At 40.0% G+C, this 27,424-nt stretch overlaps 2 protein-coding genes across 6 annotated transcripts in view; both read right to left on the bottom strand.

The window, feature by feature from the left end:
• Nucleotides 1-7,709: 7,709 nt before the first annotated feature.
• LOC136232386 (phosphoenolpyruvate/phosphate translocator 2, chloroplastic-like) overlaps nt 7,710-27,424 on the bottom strand; it is a 38,221-nt gene continuing 18,506 nt past the window's right edge. For 4 of the 5 annotated variants that reach the window (XM_066021510.1, XM_066021509.1, XM_066021512.1 and 1 more), the window contains exons 6-8: nt 8,378-8,455; nt 8,156-8,285; nt 7,710-7,883 (exon numbers count right to left, since the gene is read on the bottom strand). In XM_066021510.1, the coding sequence (XP_065877582.1) occupies nt 7,807-7,883; nt 8,156-8,285; nt 8,378-8,455 (285 nt within the window). In that variant the 3' untranslated portion in view covers nt 7,710-7,806. The remainder of the gene's footprint in view (nt 7,884-8,155; nt 8,286-8,377; nt 8,456-27,424) is intronic. The other variant, XM_066021513.1, reaches the window with a different exon arrangement.
• Nucleotides 19,124-22,076, bottom strand: LOC136232566 (uncharacterized). The gene is made up of 4 exons (XM_066021789.1): nt 22,018-22,076; nt 21,300-21,528; nt 21,045-21,227; nt 19,124-20,955 (listed from the first exon to the last, which is right to left on the bottom strand). Exons 1-4 carry the CDS (start codon nt 22,074-22,076, stop codon nt 20,296-20,298), a joined length of 1,131 nt encoding a protein of 376 aa, XP_065877861.1. The 3' UTR covers nt 19,124-20,295.

Here is a 27,424-nt window from a genome sequence, read left to right as displayed (position 1 = left end):
TGTAAAAGGTTTGAGGCTCTACCTTTAAAGAGCTCAGTAGAGGATTTGAAATCTCGGAGGTGTTCCGGGGACAGGACGTAGGCTTAGAAGAAGCCGAACCTGGATAAATCTGCTGAGTGAAGTTTTTCTAAACCTTAACTCCTTATTCATATTGCTTGCTTAAAACAAACTAAAACCGACCAAGCAAAAGAGGTCAAGCTGAGTTGTGCGCTACAAACGAGCAGGTTCAGGAATAGACTCTAAGTGTTATTTCCTAACCTAAGCAACGAAGCTGTCCTAGTCACTAGTTGACTAAGCCAGTGTCTTGCTGAGTGTTAAGTGCCGCTGTTTTATAAACTTTTCTTAAAGAAAAGAAATCTGCCCAAATTATTTAAAAAAGGTAAAATAGTTCCTAACCCCCCCCCCCCCCCCCTTGGAACTATATTTGCAACCTTACAAGGGACCAACAAGCACCTACAAAGCTAGGTTAGTAGCGAAAGGAAATCGTCAGAAGCAAGGAATTGATTATGACGAAACTTTCTCCCATGTGGCTATGTCCAAATCAATCAGAATCATGCTTGCAATTGCCGCTCACTACGATTATGAGATTTGGCAAATGGATGTGAAAACAGCTTTCCTAAACGGAAACCTGCTTGAGGATGTATATATGATGCAGCCTGAAGGTTTCATATCAAAGGATGCAAATAAAGTTTGCAAACTTCAGAGATCCATTTATGGACTCAAGCAAGCATCTAGAAGCTGGAATAAGCGTTTTGACAAAACCATAAAACAATTTGGTTTCGAACAAAATTGCGAAGAAGCTTGCATTTACAAGAAAGCAAGTGGGAGCTCTATAGCATTTCTCATACTATATGTGGACGATATATTATTAATGGGAAATGACGTTGCTCTCTTACAGTCAGTGAAAGTTTGGTTATCTGGTAACTTCTCAATGAAAGACCTTGGAGAAGCAGCCTATATACTTGGTATAAAGATCTACAGAGATAGATCGCGTAGACTGCTTGGTCTTTCACGGGCTACATACATTGAAAAGGTGCTAAATCGGTTTAGCATGCTTGAATCGAAACGAGGTAACTTACCCATGCTACATGGAGTAAAGTTAAACAATCATCAATGTCCTAAAACCGATGATGATAAATGACGCATGGCTGTAGTCCCGTACGCCAGCGCAATCGGTTCGATTATGTATGCTATGCTATGCACTAGACCTGACGTAGTGTTCGCGTTATCTGTAACGAGTCGTTACCAAGGGAATCCGGGAGATGAGCATTGGATTTCCGTCAAGAACATTCTTAAGTACTTGAGAAGGAATAAAGATATGTTCCTAGTGTACGGAGAAGGAGATCTGAAAATAGAAGGATTTTCAGACGCTAGTCATCTCACATATGAGAATGATTTTAAATCCCAATCAGGATACCTGTTTATCTTGAATGGGGGCGCGGTCAGTTGGAAGAGTTCCAAGCAGGGAAGCGTAGCTTTCTCTACGACCGAGTCAGAGTATATCGCAGCTGCGGAAGCAGCAAAGGAAGCAGTTTGGATTAGAAAGTTCATTACAGAACTGGGTGTGGTGCCTGACATTGTCAATCCCATTACACTGTACTGTGATAACAATGGAGCCATTGCGCAAGCAAAGGAACCACGGTCTCATAATGCGTCCAAGCATTACCTTAAGCGATACCACATCATTAGAGAGATTGTGGCTAGAGGAGATGTGAGAATAGAAAGAGTACCTACAGAGGACAACGTTGCAGATCCGTTAACAAAGCCTTTAACCCAGAAAGTACATGATCGTCATTTAACTTCTACTGGGATAAGTTTTAGAAACAATTGGCTTTAGTCCAAGTGGGAGTATGTTGGGGTTTAGTGTCCTATAGACAATTGTTCTAGGATACAAACTTAATGTAAATGAATTGTTCTTTATATCATTTGTTTAATGAGATATATGTTTTGTAACTATATAAAGGCAATCCCTTTTTAAGCACTAAATAAAGTCTAATAAAAGGAAATCCGTAAGTTTGCTTAAAGTGATTATAAAGTGTTCATACAAGCATAAAGTGAGACAAAACTTTATAGTAAACTGATAAACTTAAAACCACCCCAAGTCAAGTGATATGTTTGGGATTGACATATCACTGTTGAGACTTGTATGTAACAATGTCTTCTGTCCGACAGAAAGCTGATCTCACGAGCTTCATATATACAGATATCTGGACAGTTACATAGATCCGATGAAACGTTGTTCATTAGGATTGGGGATCCGATTTGAGATAACAGGATGGGTAGATTCATCCTTGTCACATGTTCATCTCATTGGTATTAATAGGTATAACTAATCCCTAGACTCAAAGGAATGTTAATTGGTCATCCTGAATTACTGAATGTGAGACTTTGATCCTGCTATCCCACGATCCTTAACAGAGATGACTCTGGGGTGTGAACGGCAAAGGTTGGGTGTCACAGGAGGTAATGTCAGGGTAGTTATACATTGGATTGAGCATTTATCACTCCCGATGAATGGGAGATACGTCCATGGATCACTTGTGGAAGACTCGACTCTAAATCCTTGCAAGGTGATAGCTTAAGACTTGAAATGCAGATTTCACTTAACCTATCTATTTGAGTTGACTCGGCCTGCACAAGTAAAACGAACGTGTCGCTATATGTGACTTGACATCATCCATAGTCATAAGATTCAGTTCAAGGATGTAGTTGATAAAGGATCGAATTATACTGTAACTAATACGGAAAGGTTAACGACGGAATCAACCTGTCTTCTTAACGGACTCTGGGGGAATGATTACAGACTTGCCAATAACATACTTAGTACATCATTCTGTTATGCAAAGATTAAATATAATTCTTGAAGAAATTAATTTAATAGTTGCATACGGCCAGAAGTAGTAAGAACCTAATGGATCACACATAAGACTTGGAACCAAAAGAGAGATGGATGTTATTAATTGATGGAATCCCAATTGAGCCCAGTAAGGCCCATTTAATTAAAGGGGGCCGAAATTTATATATAATTAGTAATTAATTATTTTGATTTTATTAATCCTAATTTGATTAGGAATATGAATTAAATTAATTAAGAGATAATTAAGTTAGGAGTTTTAATTAGATTAATATACTCCTATTATTATCCAATAAGGTTGTTTATTATTATCTTAGATATATTAGATATATAGTGAGATAATAATTAGGAATTCTATTCCGAATGGAATTCCTATTAAGTAACCTATTCCTATCTAACTAGGGTTTAGATACAAGTGATTATATATACCCCCTACTACATAGAATTTTGACTAAGCCTAGATACTCCCCTTTTGTGAATTTCGATTTTTGCAAGAGAGAGAGAGAAAAGAATTCGACTCCCCTAGTTCGTGGACAAGAATTCATACGGCTTCTATCGATCGATTAATTTCATCTATCTTCCTTTTTCTTTGATCTTGTGTTGATTAATTAGAGGCAGTCTATTTTGGTTGCATCTCATACGGTTGATTCTAACTTAATCTTCTTGTGTTTTACTTTGTGCTTGGGAACTCGGATTAGAGTTGTGGGCACTTCATTAACAACGGTAGATTGTTCATCGTAAGTTATTTCTTCTTAACCCTCTTTATGTGAAATAACGATTAACGGATCCTATGGTTATATGGAAGTTGGCTAAAATTTTTATATTTCCGCTGCTATACCTTAGCCTAATTTCCAACACCATCTTCTTCCTCGTTTGAGCACCGGAAGAATCAAAGCAATTGCATAAAACACTTAAAAGCCAAACTTCTAACAAGAAGTAAAAAAACTACTATTGAAATAGTTTTTATGCCACTCTCGAAAAAAACAAAACAACATAAAATAAGAGAGTTTCAAGCATTTTCAAGCTCTTTCGAGCACTTTCGGTCATTATCTTTCCAAATTGCTAAATAACCAACAAATCATGATGCAAATCAGAAAAGATTGGTGCTCAAACTTGAGCCTCACAACTTAACTTCTAACCCGTCTAAAAATCCTCAACCTCATTATAACCCAAATCCAAGATCATTTTTAATATTATTTTAACCGTAACAAAGATGGAAAGACTCGGATAAATGTGCAAACTCAGTGTGACTTTGGGTAAGTATAAAGAAGAGAGTATAAACACCCAACCACCCAAATTTGTGTTATTTAGTGAAATACCTTAGTGAGGTGAAATCGAGTTTCTCGAAAATAATCAAATTTTGTTAATATTGCCTATTAATATTAAGTGATGACATTTCGAAACGGGAATTTGATAATCCTTTCGTTCACACGGGTGGTCATTAAACTCTCCTCATAAAATCTTAGTTTCAGAATCACACACTCAGTTAAATCGAGAAATTAGGGCTGCACAAAACTAACCGAAAAACTGAAAAACAATTTCTGAAACCGAAACCGACCCGAAAAATAGGTTAACCGTAACCGGTGGACTAGTTTATGGTTTTTCATTTCAAAAACCGATGGTTAACCGAAACCAAAAAATAAACTGGTTATGTATCGATACACATAAAACTAATATAAATATATGTAGAAATTTAATGATTAATATATAAATATACATATTTATATTGAATTTTTAAGTTAAAAATATTAAAATAAATTAAAATCTATTTGTTTTGGCGATTTTGTTAATTAAATTTGAAGTTCAATAATTTTATTTAATATTTAAATAATTATATATTTATTTTAAAGTGATATTTATTACTAAAAGTCACAAATGGTTAACCGATCAAAATATAGGTTAACCGACCGAAGTAATAAGCTAACCGAAATATGGTTAACCGAATTAAATGGACTGGTTAATGGTTTTTGTTAATGGACTGGTTAACCGACCATGTTTACCCCTACGAGAAATGGTTTGTTTCTCAACATCTTAACTCTTCATCCTTCGACTACATTTACTTAAGGACAAAGTAAAGCTTTAAAGTCTGAGTAGGCTGATAGGGACGTTTTATCCCTATCTTTTAGGGTGAATTACGGTTTATTCTTGAGCTAATAATGACATTTAATGTTTAGTTTTTTACATATTTCAATAAATCAACAAGATGCAATAAAGTGTGTACTTTTTAGTTAATTTTAATCATTTTGAATCTCTTGTCGTTATAAATAAAGTAAATAAATAAATCAAATAATCTCGAGTCTAGCGGTTGTATTTTACAGGCTTAAGGAACGCACGCAAGATGCAAGTGACAGACGAAAAGCACAGAAGCGACGCATTACACGTCATGTAAAAGGAAGAAAACACTCTTCCAGAGTCCCACATGTCGTGTGGGAAGTCAACACGGTGCGTGGGTGTGAAGGGGACAAGACGGAAGTCAACGGAGACATTTTCGAATAAGTTCCCTAGTCATCAGGCATCCCACACGGCATGTGGATGGCCCACACACCGTGTGGGGAGCCTGGAACTGCTTTTCGAGTGTCGAATTTTTCCCGAATTGGGACAGAAGTAAGCCCACATGCTGTGTGAGCTAGCCACGCACCGTGTGGGACCATTTTTCAACATTTTAGTGTCTGAACAATAAAAAAAAATGTAATTACGACTGTGCTCGAGCTTGATTTTTGTATAAAGTGCTCAGCACTCAATTAGATATTCAGTTTTTATGTAATAAAAAACTGAGCTTGTTGTAATTCTCTCGTTACTCCGATGAAGTTACGTTCCATCCCTATTTCCCAAGGTCGAGAGTTCCACCTTCGAATCCTAAGCGAGGATCTTGAGTCCAGTTAGTTAGTTCTAAGAGCTGATTCTTCTTCCATTTTTCCTTGTTAACTAGTTTGTACTCTTCCTATGTGCTAGATTCAGTTGTATTTTGCATTTATGCTTTTCATAGTAATAATATACGATTATAGTTTTCAGTTTAACTATACTTGTTAATGTTTACTCCTTGCTTTGATTCTTATAATTTAATATTGTGTAGGATGATTACAAACTCCGAAATCCATTAGAATTCACATAGGTGTTGCCTTACCAGAATTGATAACCCGAAAACCATAGGAATTGACGAGCCATGGAACTTAAGAGCCATATTTTCTAAACCTAAGAATTAGAGTCACCTTAAGAGGGAACCACGACCTAAATACTTCATGGGGTTGGTCGGTTTACATATAATTATCTTTGCAAGAGTAAATTGTTACTCATATATATTCTGAAATATTGTTTATCAAATGTTGTAACTTAACGTCATATGTATCATCCCATAATGGTTTGAAATGTGTAAAAATTGTCTCACCTATACTTTAGGAGTAGTTTATAATTGTCACCAAACCAACCTAAACTATTCACTATTTAGATAACGTATAGAACCGAGTAATTTAATACTTGTGGGTATAAGTCTCGCGGATTCAATACCTGGACTTAACCAGATTTATTACTTGATATGGACGTGGTACACTTATCCCTTAGTCAATGTTGGAGTAGGAATCATATAGAGTGCATCACTACACCTCGACTCATCACCAGCCTAACTAAAAATAGGTCTAATATTTTATTTAATATTTTGACCAATTTTAGAAAGAAAAAAAATATTGTCCTAAATTTCCTGTTTCCTTCTTTGTCCCTCTGACAGAAAATTATTCGTAATTAAAATATATTGGTGGATCTACGAGGCCTATACAAGAAAATAAAGGTTTTTTGTGATGGGCATGGAGAAAGGGACGTGAAATGAAATTTCATACCAACGTTTTTCTTCTGATAATGGATTTATACATATTATCATCCTTACTGCAAACAAACAACGACCGAGTCTTAGATCAAGACTTAATAGAATCTTAGTGTGAAAATTAAAATTCTTCTAAAACTTAGATTTAATAGTGACTGAAATTCATTTGGTCGGTGAACACCATGCTACTACAAATAATATATGAATAAAAAATGAGTAAATTACACCAATGATACCTGAACTTTACCCTAGTTCACACTTTGATACCTAGATTACATTTTGTCTCAAAAATATACCTAAAGTAACGATGACCGGACAATTTAGTATATTTTACCGGTCAGTGGCCATTCAATACGAGTTTGACAAGTAAATTACACTGATAGTACCTGAACTTTACCCTAATTCACACTTTGATATCTAGATTTCATTTTCTCCAAAAATACACATCAAGTAAAGATGATCCAATATTTTAGTAAATTTGACCGATTAGTGATCAGTCAATGCAAGTTTGACCATTTTAAATTAAAAATTGAGACCCATCACACACTCAATTAACATAAAATTATAATACTACTATTTAGTTGTTTCTCTCTCTCTCTCTCTCTATATATATATATATATATATATATATATATATATATATATATATATATATATATATATTAAATGATAATATTATAATTTTATGTTCATTGAGTATATGGTGTGTCCCAATGTTTAGTTTAAAATGGTCAAACTCACATTATCCGGTCACTAACTAAATTTTTCAGTCACCTTTACTTGAGTTATGTTTTTAGGATAAAATAGAATCCATGTACCAAAATATGAATTAAGATAAAATTCAGGTACGATGTAATCAACATATGAAACTCACGTTGACCGGTCATTAATTAGTAAAATACACTAAATTATCTGGTCATCGTTACTTCATGTATATTTTTGAGACAAAATGTAATTTAGGTACCAAAGTGTGAATAGAGTAAAGTTCAGGTACCATTAGTGTAATTTACCCAATCAAAAATAATATTAGTAAGTTCTGAATTTATGAAATTTTCATTTATTTTCTATGTAAAGTGAATGTAATTACCAAGAAAAATATACATACTTTAAAAAAAAAGTTAGGAAGTGTTAAAAGTATTCAGGAAGCCTTTTGATTTGACTTTATCCTCTTTGCTCTCGAGTACAAAAAGACTCCAGCCATTGCTAATGTAGTTCCTGTAATTAAAACCGGTTATTATTCTCATGCAGAAAGCATAGCTTAAGTAATTAATAAATATATAAATAAATAACGATAGAGTGTCTCGTTATCTTTTAAATTTGTTTAAAGTGAATTATTAGTTATTTAAAGTGATCTACTTATCTTCTAAAGTTGTTTATAGTGATTTGAATATGTACATTTTAATTTATCCAAATTCTATTGCCACCTGTAATTAAGAGGAAACTAACAACACTATTATGATAAAAAAAAATAAAGAAAGTTAAGTTACCCATCAAATTAAGAGGGGAAATGGGAGTGTTGAAGATGATGAGTGAAGAGACAATGACTACCACACGCTTCACACAGTTTCCCACTGCATGAGTTACTGGATTTACCTTCTCTAGTATCATATATGACACCTATACATACAATATATATTGTTTTTTAGCTTTTTTAATCCAAAAAATATACTATATTATTAAAATAGGAATTAGGGAAACTGAAACCTCACTTGTTGATAAGAATGGAAACATATCCCACTTATAACACCTCTTATCAATAACTCTTTAACATTCAAACCTGACTTTGCCTGAAATTAGTATAACACAAAATGGAACTTATACAATGATAAATTTAATCTACTGGGCTCCAACATTATTTTAATTTTTTTAAATGCAAATATACTTTTAATATAAAAAATACTAAAATTTTGTTTTACCGATTGAATGTTGAAAGATGAAAAATGAGGTTTTAATCTTAAATCAATAAAAAGATAGAAATTTTCAAGGTTAAACTTGAAGGAGATGAACTCCTAAAAGGAATAAAACTCTAGCCTCCATAAAAGTATTCTATATTTCATTGAATAAAAGATGCATAAAACTTCAAAATTGGGCTTTATACCCACTAAATCCTAGCAAAAAAAAAAACACGTTAAAGCTCCTACGAACAAACTAGCTTAAGATTACTTAAAAGGATAAAAAGAACAAAGTGCAACTCAATAGAAACTAGTAAAAGTAAATAACTTGATGGCAGGAGTTGTAATTGAGCAGCGACACAATTGTAAATAGGAGATAGTTTGAGCAAAATGGGAATCTCTGTTTTACGCTAGCCACACAACATGTCACAAACCCCACATACCGTGTGAATTAATTTTGAGAAGCACGAAATCTGCTTCTCTTCCACACGGCATGTCCGAGACCTTCAAGACACTCCAAATAGGCTTGATGACCTCGTCATTCTCTCATTTCCGAAAATAGTTTGACCCAAATTTTGAATAGGATAACCAAGAGACGCATCTGGTTAAAATAAACTCATATCCCACATATTGAACGACGAAGGCATCTTTCCCAACCAATTTGGAGTGTCATGTGATAAGCATTTGCACTAATTTCCTTTACGATCTTAAACAAGCCATAACTCTTACGTCAAATCTTACTACTTGGTGGACTTGCTAGGTGCTCCTTGATGTGAGCAATATGGACAAGATTGCGAGGCAAAGCTTTCATGGAAAAGAGCTTCAAAGACAAAGTTTTCGACCATTTAAAGGAGAAACATCCAGAAATAACAGTTCAATAAGGATTCCTCTCGAACAACTATGAAGAAGGGCAGAACATCATTATAACCAGCAGAAAAAGGTCTAAAAGACGGGTTCCGGACTTTAGCGCGGGTCAAGCAAGAAGAATGAGAGAGAGAAATGTGGATGACAGCTTGCATCCACCGTGTGCATAATGAAGGGTTGAGATTTACTTCTTTTGTTGTAATAAACATTATTAGTTACTCTTTTACCCTTACTGTTTAGGGCAGAATCTTTATCCTATAAATAGTTTATTTTGTGGTTGGTGAAGGGGATCTCTCTTTTAGCCACCTTTTATTCCAGCTTTTAAAGCTTCTACCTTTAAAGGAGCATTTTGGTCTAGACATCCTGTTCACTCAGGGAAATGAGTGAGTAGTTACCTTTTGCAGGTCTAGCTAGCCATAAATGGTGATTGTAAGTATTACTATTTCATTAATGAAGTATTTTTTTTTATCCATGAATGGTTATCAATAGTATGATTGAATGTTTAGGTTAAGATCAAATCCATGTGATAGTAACAATGGATGACACGACGGTGCTCCGAAGTTATGGAAACAATCATTTGTTATATATTGTTGTGGACGGACACTAAAATGACCATATATCAGGGTTTCACTTGTGAATGCTCTCTGTTGCCTAACGCTGGAACATCCTTAACGAAAGGACACTTGGTTAAGCTCTGTTCTTAGAATCTTTGGAAATGTGACACCGGACCTTAGTGAGAAATGAGAGAGATACTCGAACTAGGAAACTTAAATATTCTTCATTATATGGAACAGTTGTACGAACAGTTGTCTGTTTGGTGCAGTGCTAGGCATGTGCTTGTTCAAAGCTGATATTCATCCTTTACATACTCTGTTATTTACTTGTTCATGTTATTGTCACTTAAACAACCTCAACATATTGAATTCTAGTTGTTAAGGTAACTGTTCATTAGACTTAAAACTCAATCCCTATGGAAATGACTCTTGGCTTTATCCGACTATACACGACCTAATGCACTCGCTAGAAGCCCAGATTTAACACGTCAAGTTTTTGGCGCCGTTGCCGACGATTGATAAACTAAGTTTAAGTGAATTTGTATGCTTAGCGTAGCTACCTGCTAACCACCTGTTTATTCAGTATTGTTTGGTTTCAATTTCTAGTTGTTTATGCGAAGAACATGTATTCGTATCCTTCCTGTGGATTTTGAGATAAACAGAACCTATAGGAGGAGGAGAAGGCTATTGAGGCAAGCCATACTTGCAAGGATGGATAACCAAAATAGTGGACCAGAACATGCTGGGGGACTAGAGAATCATGAGGAGGGTCATGATGACAATTTAAATAATGAGCCACATAATGATGGCTACCGGAACAATGGAAATCAACGGTTGCAATGAAGGATTACTCCAGACCATCCACGGAGGGCCATTCTTCTTGTATTGTTTTACCTGATGAAGGGAACCACCTGTTTGAGATCAAGGCATCAATGATCTAAATGCTTCAAACAATCGTTCAGTTCTGTGGGTATCCAAATGGAGACCCAAATGCTCATATTCAAGATTTCATCACAATGTGCAATAAATTCAGGATGAACGGGAACGAGAGTGATGACATTATCAGACTGAAGCTATTCCCCTTCTTGCTGAAGGATAAGGCTAAGAACTGGCTGAAGAACCTACAACCAGGCTTAATCACTACGTGGGAGGAGATGGACACACTGTTCTTGATGAAATACTTTCCTCCGAGGCAAGCAATCCAGTTAAGGAATGAGGTATCTCATTTCTACCAAAAAGAAGATGAGTCGCTGTCTGAGGCATGGGAGAGATATAAAGAACTATTGAGAAGAGTCCCCAATCATGGAATACCTATGTGGATGCAAGTCCATAACTTTTACAATGGAGTGACCAATGCCTATAAGATTCAAATTGAATCTGTTGCCAACGAGAATCCAGAGGAGCTAGAACCATAAGCTTTGTATGATTTGATTGAGAGGGTGGTTAACACAGGTTACAATTGGTATTCAGCGCAAAGTGATGGGAAGAGAGTCTCCACTGACTCAAGTAATGATGCCATTACCAGACTATCTGCTCAAATGGAACAACTAGTTAAGACTGTGGGTAGATGAATGTCTTTGTTGTTCAAACACAAACACCTGTTCTAAACAAGATGTCACCACATGTAGGCTGCAAGTACGTAGTGTAGCGAATAAAGACTGGAAAACATCCAGTTTTCAAATAAATAAATAAATACATATATATATATATATATATATATATATATATATATATATACATATATTTACATTCACTAGGGAATCCTTGCACATATAATTTTTAATTCCAGCATAGCACTTAATGGCAAGTTTTAGTCATTCAAAGCGAATAGTAGCTTATTCCATAAATAAGGGTGTTCAATGGGGTTTTAAATAGAATAGGTACAATCCTGACTTGGGGCAAATTTTCAAAACTTAGAGTTAATAAATTCCGAGTTTTAATTATTTACCCCCTTGAAATCTTAAACCCCCCCCCCCCCCCAGACACACACATTTATAGATTAACTAAATCAATTCGTAACATTTGCCAATTTCAACCAATTATTTCTATTAAGCTTTTAATTTTTTGCTTTAAGTGGTCTTATCACTCATAGGTAGTGAAGAGGTGTTCCACGTCATATCCGTAGGGGTTTGGTGACCACCAATGGTGCATATCGTACTTAATGGAAGCTGTCTTGTCACATCATTGGGGACTGTAACCTGCTGATTGCTAATTTCAAATGGTAAAGAAGAGGAAGAGACTATCTTCACTGCCAAACACGGAACGTGGATAAACTCATTCTTGAGGTGGTTAGCAATCTCATTGGCTGTTCAAATTCAAACCGCCAACCACGTTCCACTTTCCCCCCTCACCTTTATAAACGCCTACTTTTTGGAACTCCACACACCATAAAACTGATACCCAAATTCCATAACTTCACATCTCTCTCTCCTTTACTCAAAGAAAAACGCTAACCTCATCCTCATGGCCAGAAAGAACACCAGAGCATCCACAACAAACAAAGGAAATGATAAGAAACTAGACGTGAGCAGTAGCACGATCAATTCCAACACCCTCTCACGACAGCTGATTACATTCTCAGAGGAAACTGAACAAAAGAACTATGAAAACTTCAAGAACACTGACCTTCACTCTGCCCATTAGATTTGTTGGGATAGTCTTGAGACAGTAGGTCTGACCAAGGAGATGAAAACCTTCATTGATGGTGCAAACCTTACCACATTCCTTGCTATTGATAAAGAATCATATCATAAGCTCACATTGTAATGCATCTCCACCTTCCAACAGGATCCAACCATAACTGACCCAGCACATCATAAGAGGTACCAGTTTCGCCTTAGAGGGAATCATCTCAACTGTTCCATCAACAACATGAATATTCCACTGGGTCTGTATGACCGGGATAGACTTGAATAGGAACATTATACCTCTGCTGCTTGTGAGATCCCAGTAGACTTCGACGCGGCCGCTTTCTGGAAAACTATCATCGGTCAAAGCGAGTATAGCCCAAGCACCTCCAAGGCCTCTGGCATTGATAACTATTCACTGAAGTACCATTACGAAGAATGTGGGTTTCTTCGACCCTAAATTCACTACTCTCACCAAGGGGCCACACATTGAGCCAATCAATCTCCATGCTTTGGAGTGATTAGAGATTTGTTGTGAAGTTTAGGGTGTCTGGTACTTATGGAAGGAGGAAGAGATGTTGAAATAGAAGGACAATGAACAAGCTGAATGATCCAAGAAGAGCAAGAGCAATGATGGCATGGCATAACCTATTCACATCTCCCCACTGAAGACATTTCATGAGGAGCATATCCATGACATTGGAGATGAGCAATTCTTTCGGCAAGCAACATTGAGATATTATCCTAAGGACCAAAAAGGATATTCACCTAGAGAACGCCGCGTATTAATCCCCAAAGGAGATCCGGATGGCGGATCTCCACGATCCCATTCAAAGAGATCCGCTGGTGAACCTATAAGGCGGATCTCCTCATCTACTTGATTCGTCACTGTAACAGCTAAAGCCGACTCGGCCATAAAGGCCATTAATGAGCTATCAATTAGCTAAACCGCCAGTTTAAGGATAACTTATAACCGCCATTAATGGAGCATTAATGGAGACTTTCTGGTTGCCAAAGGTTACGACTTCCAAGCTATATATAGCCTACATCCTTAGGCTATCAAGGTATACTTACTGATTCTCCACTTTTGTGCTTACAGTTTATTCTCAGAAATATTACTGACTTTGGCATCGGAGTGTCCCCGGCCGATCCCAACGGCGCCTCATAGGGAAGTGCTCCGATCAAGGATTTTTCCACAAGTCATCAATTGGTGCGGTGAGCGTGGAATCCTTAAACAAATAAAGGATTTTCACTCACGATTAAAAGAAATATGACAAATGGAGATCATACCCCCTCCTCAGGGATTGAAACACCACTAATAACTAGTGATGGTCGCACTGATTCCAATGTTCCCACAGCGCACGCTGAAAGTAGTATGCCTCCGGATGCATTCATCAACATGTGTGCAGAAGCTATAGGGGAAAAGTTTGGTCCAGAAACAGGTGATCGCCTACGGTCATTCATGACCATTCCCCCATTTTGGAGTTTGCCGCCTTCATCTACAATACCTTCCTGGCCCCAGATGACTCTAGGACCAGGCGCCCACAATTCTTCATTTCTCCAAGCCCATAATACGGAGTCCATGGTAACCACCACGACAACGTTAGGAGAGCAACCAATCAATCGAGAGTTATTTCCTGCTGGCGCATGAGGGAGCCAAAGAACCCCTCAAACTCTAGCGGGCGGATCTACTAGCCAGAGGATTGATCTGGGCGGATCGGATATCCCAAGACGACCGCGGACGAACCTCTCCTTGGGCGGATCGGAAGGGCGAAAGCATAAGAAGCGTAGAAAGGAGAAAAGCAGGCGGTCTGAATCACCTTCGCCTCGAGAACCGAGATCTTCCCGTAGAGGCAGGTCACCCCCATCTGCTAGACGTAGACAGAGTAAAAAGCCAGCGGACACACCACATCCAAGTGGGCTGCCACCACCACCACCACACCAGGGGAATGATGGGCATATTCCTTCAAGAGGCGCTGGAGGAGATAACGGACAGGCTCCCCCAGGCGGAGGAGGTGGAGGTGGAGGTGGAGGCGGGCATGGAGGCGGAGGCGGACGTGGCGGACGATCACCCTCGGATCCGTCTTCAGGATCCAGTTCGTCATCTTCTCCAAGCAGATCTCCACGGAGGGGTCGCCCAAGGGCGGATCCGGAGAATTTTGACGATAGAGTTCGAGCAGCGGTGCTCCGCATGAATGAGGAGAATGCCAGGCATAACCCATTCGCCAATTGGGATTCGCCCTTCACGGCTTGGATTGAGGCAGAGGAGACGGATAGGCATTTTAAAATACCTAATCTTGCTATATACACAGGTGCTGACAACCCGGAGGCACATGTCAGAAAATACCGAATATTACTTCGCCTCAATCGTGTAACCGAGCCAGTGCTGTGCAAAATGTTTGTCACCACGTTAGGAAGTCCCGCTTATGGTTGGTTTCAATCCCTACCTCCTGGTTCAATTGATAGTTGGGACCAACTAAGCAGAGAGTTCTGTGCTAAATTCGCTGGCTGTATCCCGCCAATGGTCAAATCCAGGAAGCTTTTCGAATTGAAGCAGAAGGCAAATGAATCCCTTCGAGATTATATAAACTCCTTCAACAAATTGTGTATACAAATTGTGGATGTAGATATCTCCATGGCAGAGGAATCTCTGGTAAAAAATACCACTTGTAAAAGCCTACAGGAGGATCTAATTCGCAAGAAGCCTACTAGCATGGCGGAACTAATAGAGCGCTGCAAGGACTTTATGGAGGTAGATGACATTCGTCGTGAATCTCTATCTCCGCCTAGAAGGGACAGAGGCGATTCTCGCCATCGAGATAGAGAAAAAGACAAGCACCAGGATTCCTCCTCTAGAGGTCGGCGAAAAGGTTCTAAGAACAAATCGGCATTTGTCACCTCTTTCACGCCTCTCAATGCTTCTAAAAGTGAAGTACTTATGTGGATCGAGAACAGTCAACACAAACGGAGCATTTCATACCCCGAACCAAAAGGGGGGAGTACACCAATACTGGTAAAAATCCTAAAAATTATTGTAAATATCACAGGAAAAATGGCCATGACACCGATGCGTGTTGGGAGTTGGCTAGAGAAATCGAGCGTCTCATTGAGAGAGGCAAATTGGATCGGTTCATCCAAAATGATGGCAAGAAGGGAGAAGGCGATAGATCCAGAGAGGACCCAAATAAGAAAGGAAAGGGTACCATTAATGTCATAGCAGGCGGACCTGGATATCAACCAATGCTGAAGAAGGCAAAGACCACCGCTCTTGACAGGACATCGTTAAATCGCCCCTTTGCTGATGTAGGTCCTGAAATCTCTCCTCATGCGGATGCATTGGTCGTCACTATGATGGTGGAAGGCTGGGAGATGAAAAGAGTGATGATTGATACTGGAAGTTCGTGCAATGTCATCACTAGAGGAGCTTTCGCCAAACTCATAATTGATCCGGTCCAAGTGGAGCCAACTGTGGTAGATATCCTAGGAGTGACAGGGCACACCATCCAGACGAAAGGCCAAGTCACTCTGGATTGCGAGCTTGCAGACGATGATCAGATTTGGAAAGGTGATCTGGAATTTTCTGTCTTGGATGGTCAGTTAGCCTACAATATCATCCTTGGACGGCCCTTTATCTCCGAAGCAGCAGCACTTATCTCCATACGCCACTTAACGCTTTACATCCCCACAGCCAAGGGAGGTGTAATGATCAGAGGGAGCCAAAAGGTGGCTCAGGAGACGTATTCGGCCTCACTAAGGATTCGCCCTCAATCTAAGGAGGAGGATGAGGAGGAGCTCGTCACAATGGCCTTGGGCGAGACAGAAATGTACCTCATGGCGGATGAAAAACAGGTGCGAATGGCCAGGGGGCTCAAGGGCGAAATTAAAGACGCAATCACCAAGGTACTCCACGAAGCGGAGGATGTCTTTGCTTGGAAGGATGAGATCCTCCCCGGGATCAGTCCAGACGTGATCACTCACAAGCTTAACATTGATAAAGATGCAATTCCTGTAGCTCAGAAGCGAAGGAACCATGGGCTTGAAAGACAGAAGGTGATAGAAGAAGAGATCACCAAGCTCCAACGGGCGGATGCCATTGAGGAGGTACTTTATACTCAATGGTTGGCGAACGTCGTTCTGGTGAAGAAAGCAGGTGGATCCTACCGCATGTGTATCGAATTTACAGATCTTAACAAGGCTTGTCCCAAGGAAAACTACCCTTTACCATGTATTGACATACTCGTAGATGGAACTGCCGGGCATGCAATGTACTCCTTTACAGACATGAAGTCAAGTTACCATCAAATTCCCATAGAGCCTTCGGATAGAATTAAAACCTCGTTCGTGACTCATCAAGCCACTTATTGCTTTAAAGTCATGCCCTTTGGGCTTAAGAACGCAGGAGCTACCTATCAGCGGATGATGAACAAAATATTCGCGGAAAGCAAGGGTGATAACTACTCAGTCTATGTAGATGACATGATCATTAAAAGCACAACCGTGGAAAAGCATGCGGATGATGTGAAGGAGGTACTGGGCGTACTCCGACGCCACAATATTAAGCTGAACCCAGAGAAGTGTACTTTTGGTGCGACGTATGGAAAATTCTTAGGGTTCATGATCAGCGAAAAAGGAGTTAGCCCAAATCCTGACAAGGTTAAGGCTGTCCTAGAAATGCAAGCACCACGGAACATTAGAGAAGTGCAACGCCTTAATGGCCGGATCGTAGCCTTGGGCAGGTTTATCTCTTGTTCAGCGCGCAGATGCCAGCCCTTTTACGAGGTCATCAAAAAGCAAAAGGCGTTCGAATGGAACGAGGATTGTGAAAAGGCCTTTGAAGGGATCAAACGGTTTCTCACGGAGCCGCCCATGATGAGTCGGCCGAAGAAAGGTGAGGACCTCTACATGTACGTATCAGTTACGGATAAAGCTGTGTGCACGGTCATGATACGAGAGGAGGATGGCCAGCAGTTTCCGATTTATTATGTGAGCAAGGTTCTAAAAGATGCCGAAACTAGATATTCTAGGCTTGATAAAATGGCGCTGGCTGTTGTCACCACAGCGATCCGCCTTAGGCCATATTTTCAGGCTCATACTGTGGTGGTTCGAACGAATATACCGATGAGAAAGGTGTTGCAGAAACCGGACACTTCTGGAAGGTTGATGGAATGGGCAATCCGCCTTGGTGAATTCGATGTGAGATATGAAAGCAGGTCAGCTTTAAAGAGTCAGGTCTTGGCAGACTTTGTGAATGAATTCACTGAAGAGGGGATAGATCATCCCAAACCTCAAATGGAAGAGTGGACAATGTACACCGATGGTGCCTCCTCGACGGATGGAGCTGGCATAGGCGTTGTGATCAAGGGTCCCCAATACATAAAGTTACGGTACGCAGCAAAATTGAATTTTCATGCAACTAATAATGCCGCTGAATATGAAGCTCTGGTATTGGGATTACGCCTACTTAAAGAAATCACTCCCGAGCGGATTGTGATCTATAGTGACCCCAAGCTAATGGTCAATCAAGTGATCAAGAATTACGAGGTAAAATATGATGTTTTGGCCAAATACGTAGCAGAAGTCAAAAAATTGCTAGATCACCTCGAGGCTAAAGAAACTAAGTGGGAACTGATTCATGTCCCACGGGGATCCAACATTGAGGCGGATCATTTAGCCAAAATGGCCTCTAGTGAGGAGAACTGGACGGATCCACAATGTCCCTTCGAAGTTAAAATAGCTCCAGCCTTCGCCTCAGAGGAAGTATCCCTACTCACAACAGTAGAAGATGATTGGAGATCGGCCATTCGCCAATATCTGCTAGGTGGAACTCTACCTGAGGATAAAGAAGAGGCACGGCAGATTGTCAGAAAAGCGGCTTATTTCTCCATAATCAATGATGGCCTCTATAGAAAATCTTTTAGCCATCCTTGGTTAAAATGCATCCTGCCAGAAGAAGGACGACAAGTCCTCAAGGAGTTGCACGAGGGATCGTGTGGGGCCCATGAAGCATCCGCCTCAATCTTGAAGAAATCCAGGTTAGCAGGATTTTATTGGCCAACGGCCGAACTTGATGCGCAAAAATTGGTGGAAACTTGCCATAATTGTCAGATTCATGCGAATGAATCACATACAGCCAAGAATCTCCAGAGGCCCATCATAGAAGGACGGCCATTCGCCCTTTTGGGAATTGACATAGTAGGGCCATTCCCTCCTACCCGCCGACAGAGGAAGTACGTGATAGTGGCAGTAGATCACTTCACTAAGTGGGTAGAAGCCGAAGTTGTTTCCTCCATCACTGCTGAACGAATGGTGGAATTTGTCAAGGACAACATCGTGGGAAGATATGGCATTCCCCACACCATCATCACCGATAATGGAACACAGTTTAACTGCGGCGAGTTCAAAACTTTCTGTGAGAAATTGGGCATTCTAAACAGATTCGCCTCCGTTTACTATCCCCAATCCAACGGAATGACTGAAGTTACGAATCGGACGATCGTAAAAGGCATAAAGAAGAGATTAGGGGAACATGATAAAAAATGGGCGGATCAGCTAACCAGCGTCTTATGGGCCTATCGCACAACTCCTAGAACGGCGACAGGAGAAACGCCATTCGCTCTCTCTCATGGGGTAGAGGCCGTGATCCCAATTGAGATACAGGTTCCAAGTGATAGAGTGGCATTCTATTGTGAGGAGGACAACGGTGACAAGTTAAAGGAGAGTCTTGATCAAGTGGAAGATCGAAGAGAACAGGCCTACGTACGTATGGCGGCTTACAAGCAGCGAATCGCCGCTTACCATGACAAAAATGCCAAGCTTGTGGACCTGAATGTAGGTGATCTCGTGCTCCGCAAGGCCGACAAAATCCAGTCTCGAGAGGGAAAGGGCAAGTTAGGGCTCACCTGGACGGGTCCGTATCAGATAGTGGACAAGATTGGATTCTCCACCTTTAAAATTCAAGACATGGAAGGGAACACATTGCCGCGCACATGGAACCTCCAAAATCTCCGCAAATATCTTGTCAGAAAATAAAGTGTACATACGGTCTTGAGTACTCTTTTTCCTTTAGTAAGCTTTTTCCCATGTGGTTTTTCTTATTAAAGGTTTTAATGAGGCTCACATATAAGACCTGCTTACTGTAATGAAGCATTTCTCCTATCAATAAACAAATATTGTTCTATTCTCTATGTTCTTTTTAAGGTTTTTCTTGCAGCAATATTAATATTCCAGTCTTAAAAAGAAGGGGGGCATCCAACGCTCTCCGCATTAAAAGTATTGCTATCTCATTGCTACTTTTTCTCCTTGGATATAGAAGAATCAATCTCATGGGCGGATCCATCTCTGTGATGATCCCCATTTTAGATAGAGTTAAAAACGATCCTTGGACGCAAGGTCTTTACACTCTCTTACATCCTTCCCAAATAAGGATTCACAAGTCCTACGGGCGGATCACTTCACCTCAAAGACAGGTAGCAAATTGATCCCCTAGGCAGCTTTACTTCCTTCGATGGAATAAAACAGCTTCTAACCTTCACAAAGGTTCCTACTATGGAGTATGGCTGGCCACCTACTCCAGAATAAATCCTAGATGCCTATATATTTACTTACACAAACGTAACAGTAACATAAATAGCTGCCATAAAGGATTAAACAAATTGTACTTAACGATTGTTTACAAATCAAAAGTAAACGACTAAGTAATAGTGGGAGCATCCTCCTTTGCACTCTTCTCGCTTGCAGCACTTGCTTGAGAAGCCTCCTTCTCCACAGCCTCAGATACGCCTACAAAGGGTACCTCCTTTTCCACGGAAGATGTGGGACCAAGAGGAAGGGTGTTATCGTTGATCGGTTCTTCACCCGCCTTAGGGGGCACTTCCTCAAGCTCCACTAGTTCAACATTAGTGGGGGGTTTGCTTTCTTCCATGGGTCCCTTCATCCATCTCCGAACGTAGTCACGGAGGTAGTCTTTAGCGTCAGGCATTTTGTTATATTTGGCCACATCATCTGGGTCTGGAACGGCGAACTGTGGGTCTGTGAAATCAACCTCGGGATGCGCTAGAGAGAAGTACGCCATGAGTAGTTCGCCATAGTAGAAAGCTTGCTCACCAGCTGTGTACTCTGCTTCTCCTATCTCCACCTCATAGTTCTTAGCGTCTGTCACGATCTTTTCCTTCAACTTCTTGATCTCCGCGTCTCTAAGAACCAAGGCAGCCGTGGCAGAGGCAATGTTCGCATTCGTAGAGGCGATCTTCGCATTGGCATCCGCTACCTCTTTCTCCAACTTTTCAATGGTAGCCTTATCAGCCACGCTCTGAAGAAGCTCAGCTTCCATGGCACGTATGCGAGTATACATCTATCAAAAACAAACGGTTTCGTCAAAAGAAAAGAACAAAAGAACAACTTTTTCGGCGAAACGAAATCCTTTGTAGTGAAGGGGTTTACTGTGAGGAGCTCCGTCTTCCCCTTTTGTGCATGAATAGAACCGGGGATCTGGTTCTGATTCCTTTGCACTTCGCCCAACTGGCCCAGGGCCTCATCTAAGTCGTTTATGACGGACTCATTCTCCAAAGTTCCTTGGGCACCATACTTGGCGAACCAGTATCCGCCCAGATCAGGCTTCGCCGTCTGCACAAATATTCAAGGATCAAAACTCAGATCCAAAATTTGATGAACAGATAAAAATAAAAGGCAACTTACCTGTTCTATCTCCCCTACAGGCATGGCGGACCTCATGGCATCCGCCATAAGCTTGGGGCCTCCAGTAACTATAGGCTTCCTCCTTTTTAGTGGCGGTTCGACCATTATTCCAGCGGGACACTTCCCATCATCCTTTTGGGGATTCGCCGCTTGATCTTTCCTACGTGCCTCAGCCTCTAGAAACTTCCTACGCTTCTCTGCAATAGCGTGATTGGCCTTAGATAAACCCCTGCCAAAGAAAACAATAAAGTAATCAAAGTTCAAGAAGAAATAAAAGTTACCTTGGTCAAATTGCGCAATCTTGGAGTAAATGAACTGCTCCCCCTCTCGGCGAATCAACGGAATATCACTCATCATGAAGGCTAAAGCGTCTGCGTATGTCCATGCATCCGCCTTGACCTTCTTCATGAGCTCCGCCACCACTTCATCGCTATCAGTCAATATTCGCATATCGCTTGTCATGTGTAAAGGCTTGGGATTCCAAAACGAGGGAAAACCCAGTGATTCGCCCTCTTTTATCTTCACATAGAAGAATTTCTCATCCCAGCAATGGACATTGGACATTTTGTCACTGAATGGCGAATATACTCCGAATTTGGCGAAAGTGAGATAAGACTCGGACTTCCGTTTTGAGGGTTTATGGAAAGCTCTAAAGACACGACCCGTATAAACCACTCCTAAATTTGAGGCGAGGTAGCAGTCTAAAGCGATATCCAACCAACCGTTAGGGTGTAGTTGGCTGGCAGTAAAATCAAAGTATGAGAGGATCTCCGCCATCATCTTTGGGAGAGGAAGTCGGAACCCTCTCTCCACATGACTACAATATACGGTCAGAAAACCGCTAGGCGGACAGGAGGGTCGTTGATGGGCTGCGGCTAACTGAGTCTCGTAATTATCAATCCAAGGGAAGCGATTCGCCAGATCCGCTAGATCCGCGGCACTCATACGAGACGGAGTTGATTCCGCTCGAGGGTTCTTTTTCTTAGGTTGATTTGAAGAAGAGGCCATTGCCCCCGGAAAACACCTAGACTTAACGGCCGGAGCGGCACCGGAGATAGAAGTAGAAAGAACTTGACTTCTGGTTGAACGAGTCTGATAGCGATTACGCGCCGAGTTACACAACCCAGCTAACTCAGAGCTAACAGAGGCCTCGGAGGAAGATGAGTTCTCCGATGACGAAGTGGTCCAACTAAAATGAACTACTATTTCAGGAGAAGGGGTCGAATTAAAAAGCTCCGAAGTTGATCTAGAAGATGATGAAGAACTCCTAAACATTCAGAACAAATCGAGTAAGGAAAGATGAACTTACATGAAATCAAAAAGCTTTGAACTCCGAAATTCCCAGACAAAAAGCTTCACGCAGATGAAAATGAAGATGAAATGAGGGAGAAGGAAAGAGAGAAGAAGAAGGCGTCTTTTCTTTCTTTGAACAGAGCGCTCCTTACACGTGTCACTCTACGATTGGCATCGAACGGAGTGTTCATTAATGCAGATAATCATGACGGCGCCCAGAAGATCAAAAGCCCTAAAGGACTTTAAGGGAACTTTGGGGGGGGCTTTTGATAACATTGAGATATTATCCTAAGGACCAAAAGGGATATTCACCTAGAGAACGCCGCGTATTAATCCCCAAAGGAGATCCGGATGGCGGATCTCCACGATCCCATTCAAAGAGATCCGCTGGCGAACCTATAAGGCGGATCTCCTCATCTACTTGATTCGTCACTGTAACAGCTAAAGCCGACTCGGCCATAAAGGCCATTAATGAGCTATCAATTAGCTAAACCGCCAGTTTAAGGATAACTTATAACCGCCATTAATGGAGCATTAATGGAGACTTTGTGGTTGCCAAAGGTTACGACTTCCAAGCTATATATAGCCTACATCCTTAGGCTATCAAGGTATACTTACTGATTCTCCACTTTTGTGCTTACAGTTTATTCTCAGAAATATTACTGACTTTGGCATCGGAGTGTCCCCGGCCGATCCCAACGGCGCCTCACAGGGAAGTGCTCCGATCAAGGATTTTTCCACAAGTCATCAATGATCAACCTAAGGGTGATGGAACGCTGACTGGAGGCATATGATATGAGCATGAAATTGTGCTCTTAAAGGCCAATATTGATGTGCTTGAGATGGGAACAAGTACTGCCAGTACCAAATAGTATGTTTCTAATGCGTCTCAGCCCAGACCAACAAAGCAACAAGATGACAAGGAAGAAGATGGAACACCTGTTCTTAAGAGTGCTATTGAAGTAGAGGATGAAGTTGAATCCTCCCAGTCCCCTACTGTCTAATGATTGAAGGTTCTCTCTCTCTTGCTTGACCTTGTTTGCGTGTTTTTCCTGAATGCCTATTCTGCTGATGTTGTTTTCCATGCTCCCTTTTGTCTATCATTGAGGACAATGTCTTGTATAAGTTGGGGGTAGGGGAATCAACATCTTAGTATCTGATTAGATGATTTATGCAATCTTGGCACCCTCTTGTCGTATTTAAACTCTAGCTTCGCTGTATAAACAATCACCCCACAAAAATCAAAACACACCATCACCATCGACCTTGTGCGCATCACCCATCCTTTATATAGGCTGTTTAAATAATCACCTCTAGTTAGGCTTGACATGCAATTCAATTGTTTGACTTTTAGAGAATAATCTGTTAAGAAATCTTTAAGTTGAGTAGATATGCACATTTTTTTCCTGTGATTGGTATCACAACTGTGTTGCAAACTTGCCTGGTGAGAATTGAGCCCTAATTATGCATGTTTATGCAATTTATTTATTTTATGAGTGGGCTCTGCATGCTTTAGTTGAGGTTGATTTTGCTCTAGTTTCCCTTACAGTAGGTATATAGCTTATTGGCATGAGATGATAAAGATTTCAAACTAAACACACGTGCCCACCACTACACACCTGTTTCTACCACTAAACACATGTTCTCCATACACTCACCCAGACCTTAAACACCCCACTCACCATCAACCATCTATAGTTGTTTTCAAAAATTCCACAAGGCCAATAATCTGAGCACTACACCAAAGCTAGTACCTTTAGAGGAGAAGTATCTTTATCCCAAAAAAATCATCATCATCAATCAATAACTATTTGGATACTCCCCTCTTAGTAAAATAAATAGGTGCAGATGCAAACACCAAAAGAAGTGGCCTATTCATTATAGAAAAGTAAAACAGCTACAAATGGACCTTTCACCCTATTTCTCTTACCACCTAGCTTCACCTTTACCCCTCCATATTCTTTTGATTATGCCAAGAAGTTATCAGCTCTCTGTTTGGACCGAATTGCAAAATTGACTTTTTTACTTTACATGCATTGTTGTCAAGTGACTTAAACACCCATGAGAGGAGTAAAACACCATGAAATGTGAGCATATCAGATGCAACCTAAAGTGATGCCAATAGACTTCAGGAGAAATACTTGCCCATCTATTTTCAACTTGTGATTTCTTGATTTGCATGTCTTCTCTTATAAGTCAAACTTTGAATTACATCAACTTAGATGGTCGTGTTTTATTTACTGCTTGTTCTTTCACCCTCTTTTATATTGTGTTGCTTGAGGACAAGTAAGAGAGCTCAAGTTGGGTGTAATTTGATGTGAGCAATATGGACAAGATTGCGAGGCAAAGCTTTCATGGAAAAGAGCTTCAAAGACAAAGTTTTCGACCATTTAAAGGAGAAACATCCAGAAATAACAGTTCAATAAGGATTCCTCTCGAACAACTATGAAGAAGGGCAGAACATCATTATAACCAGCAGAAAAAGGTCTAAAAGACGGGTTCCGGACTTTAGCGCGGGTCAAGCAAGAAGAATGAGAGAGAGAAATGTGGATGACAGCTTGCATCCACCGTGTGCATAATGAAGGGTTGAGATTTACTTCTTTTGTTGTAATAAACATTATTAGTTACTCTTTTACCCTTACTGTTTAGGGCAGAATCTTTATCCTATAAATAGTTTATTTTGTGGTTGGTGAAGGGGATCTCTCTTTTAGCCACCTTTTATTCCAGCTTTTAAAGCTTCTACCTTTAAAGGAGCATTTTGGTCTAGACATCCTGTTCACTCAGGGAAATGAGTGAGTAGTTACCTTTTGCAGGTCTAGCCAGTCATAAATGGTGATTGTAAGTATTACTGTTTCATTAATGAAGTATTTTTTATCCATGAATGGTTATCAATGGTATGCTTTAATGCTTAGGTTAAGATCAAATCTATGTGATAGTAATAATGGATGACATGATGGTGCTCCAGAGTTATGGAAACAATCATTTGTTATATATTGTTATGGACGGACACAAAAATGACCATATATCAGGGTTTCACTTGTGAATGCTCTCTGTTGCCTAACAATGGAACATCCTTAACGCAAGGACACTTGGTTAAGCTCTGTTCTTAGAATCTTTGGAAATGGGACACCAGACCTTAGTGAGAAATGAGAGAGATACTCGAACCAGGAAATTTAGATATTCTTCATTCTATGGAACAGTTGTACGAACAGTTGCCTGTTTGGTGCAGCGTTAGGCATGTGCTTGTTCAAATCCGATATTCACCTTTTACATACTCTATTATTTACTTGTTCATGTTATTGTCACTTAAACAATTTCAACATATTGAATTCTAGCTGTTAAGGTAACTGTTCATTAGACTTAAAACTCAATCCATGTGGAAATGACACTTGGCTTTATTCGACTATACACGACCTAGTGCACTTGCTAGAAGTCCAGATTTAACACGACACTCCTTGCTTAAGTAAACCATCACTTCATCCTTGGCCTCAAATTGCATTCCTTTCCTCAAGTCTCATTTTGACCTATTTGTGCATTTGTTTAATCTCTTAGGGTAACTTTTAGGCGGGGACACTAACCTTCTATCTGTTTGGATGGTTCATAAGGTCAAGAGTGTACTTAGGAGTCTTGGTGTAGATCGTCTCAAAAGGCGACTTCTCAGTTCATGAGTGAATGGCCTCATTATAAGGAAACTCCATTTGAACCACCGCGAAATCTCACTTCTTCAGCTTGTCTTTACACTTTCTTCTCAAGAGATTATCCAAAGTTCAGTTCACAACTTCTATTTGGCCAATAGTTTAGCGGTGGACGGTGGTGCTAAACATCAATGATGTATCAAACAATGCCCAAAGAGTCCTCCAAAAATGGCTAAGGGACTTGTGTCATGATCGGAGACGATGCTCTTAGGAACGCCGTGTAGCCTCACAGTTTTCCAAAGAAAGAGTTTAGCAATGGATAAGGCGTCATTGGCCTCCGTATGTGGAAGAAAGTGTTCCATCTTGGAAAATCGATCAACTACCACGAAGATAGAATACATTCCCTTTTGATTTCTTGGTAGTCCTAACACAAAATCCATAGATAGATCCTCACAAACAATGTTCGAAACCAGCAACAGCTTATAGAGTCTCGAATTATTGGCATGTCCTTTAGCGGTTTGACAAACATAACATCTGTGATATGCGTATATTATACCTATTTTACCCCTTAATTCTTATGATTTAATTGGATAATTATAGCTATTAATGGAAACTTTAAGTGATTTTTTCTATAAATTGGAAAAAGAGGACCTTGGTAGATCACTTGTGCTTAATTGGAGTGAAATTGGTATTTTGGATGAGCAAAAAGACCAAAATGGAAAACCAAGGATCAAAGAGGAATTTGGAGAAAACATATTCTGCTTGTTCAGGGGTCACTACCTGTTCAGTGGAAGAGTTCACATTGTGCGCAAGAGGAAATGGGCGCTTAAAGGAGAAGAACAACCAGGAATGAGTGAGAACAACTGGTCGAGTGAAGCATGAACCCAAAATATGAATTATCACTCTTTCCTGAATTCCAAAGATACCTTTCTTGAAGAAGAATTAAATGTGCTGCAGAACAACCATTATTTTGGAAGAAAATAATACATCATGGGTTGTCTGTCTGTGCAACAGACTGCTCTCTCTGTCAAAACAGATTGCCAGACCATATCTTGAATATTTTAATTTACCTAGAACAATGATTTCTGCTGGATTTTTAGGCTATTTAAAGAGCCTTCTTTTATGTTTTGAATCATTCATATTTTACATCTGAATCTTTTTAGTGTGTAATTTTGTTCTTGTTATTTAAATGCATTA

Source organism: Euphorbia lathyris, chromosome 6 (genome assembly GCF_963576675.1).
Source record: "Euphorbia lathyris chromosome 6, ddEupLath1.1, whole genome shotgun sequence".
In the NCBI taxonomy this organism is placed as follows: Eukaryota; Viridiplantae; Streptophyta; class Magnoliopsida; order Malpighiales; family Euphorbiaceae; genus Euphorbia; species Euphorbia lathyris.
The sequence above is the reverse complement of the archived record's forward strand: the minus strand, read 5'-3'. Positions and strand labels throughout refer to the sequence as shown.

Bases quoted from the DNA above. Each gene is read 5' to 3' on its own strand.
- LOC136232566 (XM_066021789.1), bottom strand. From the start codon at position 22,076: ATGGCGGAGATCCTCTCATACTTTGATTTTACTGCCAGCCAACTACAC. The intron at 21,529-22,017 runs GTTGGATATCGC...TTTCTTTGGCAG, and splicing joins CAACTACACCCTAACGGTTG to GGGTTTATCTAAGGCCAATC. The intron at 21,228-21,299 runs GTAAGTTGCCTT...ATATTTGTGCAG, and splicing joins CTGTAGGGGAGATAGAACAG to ACGGCGAAGCCTGATCTGGG.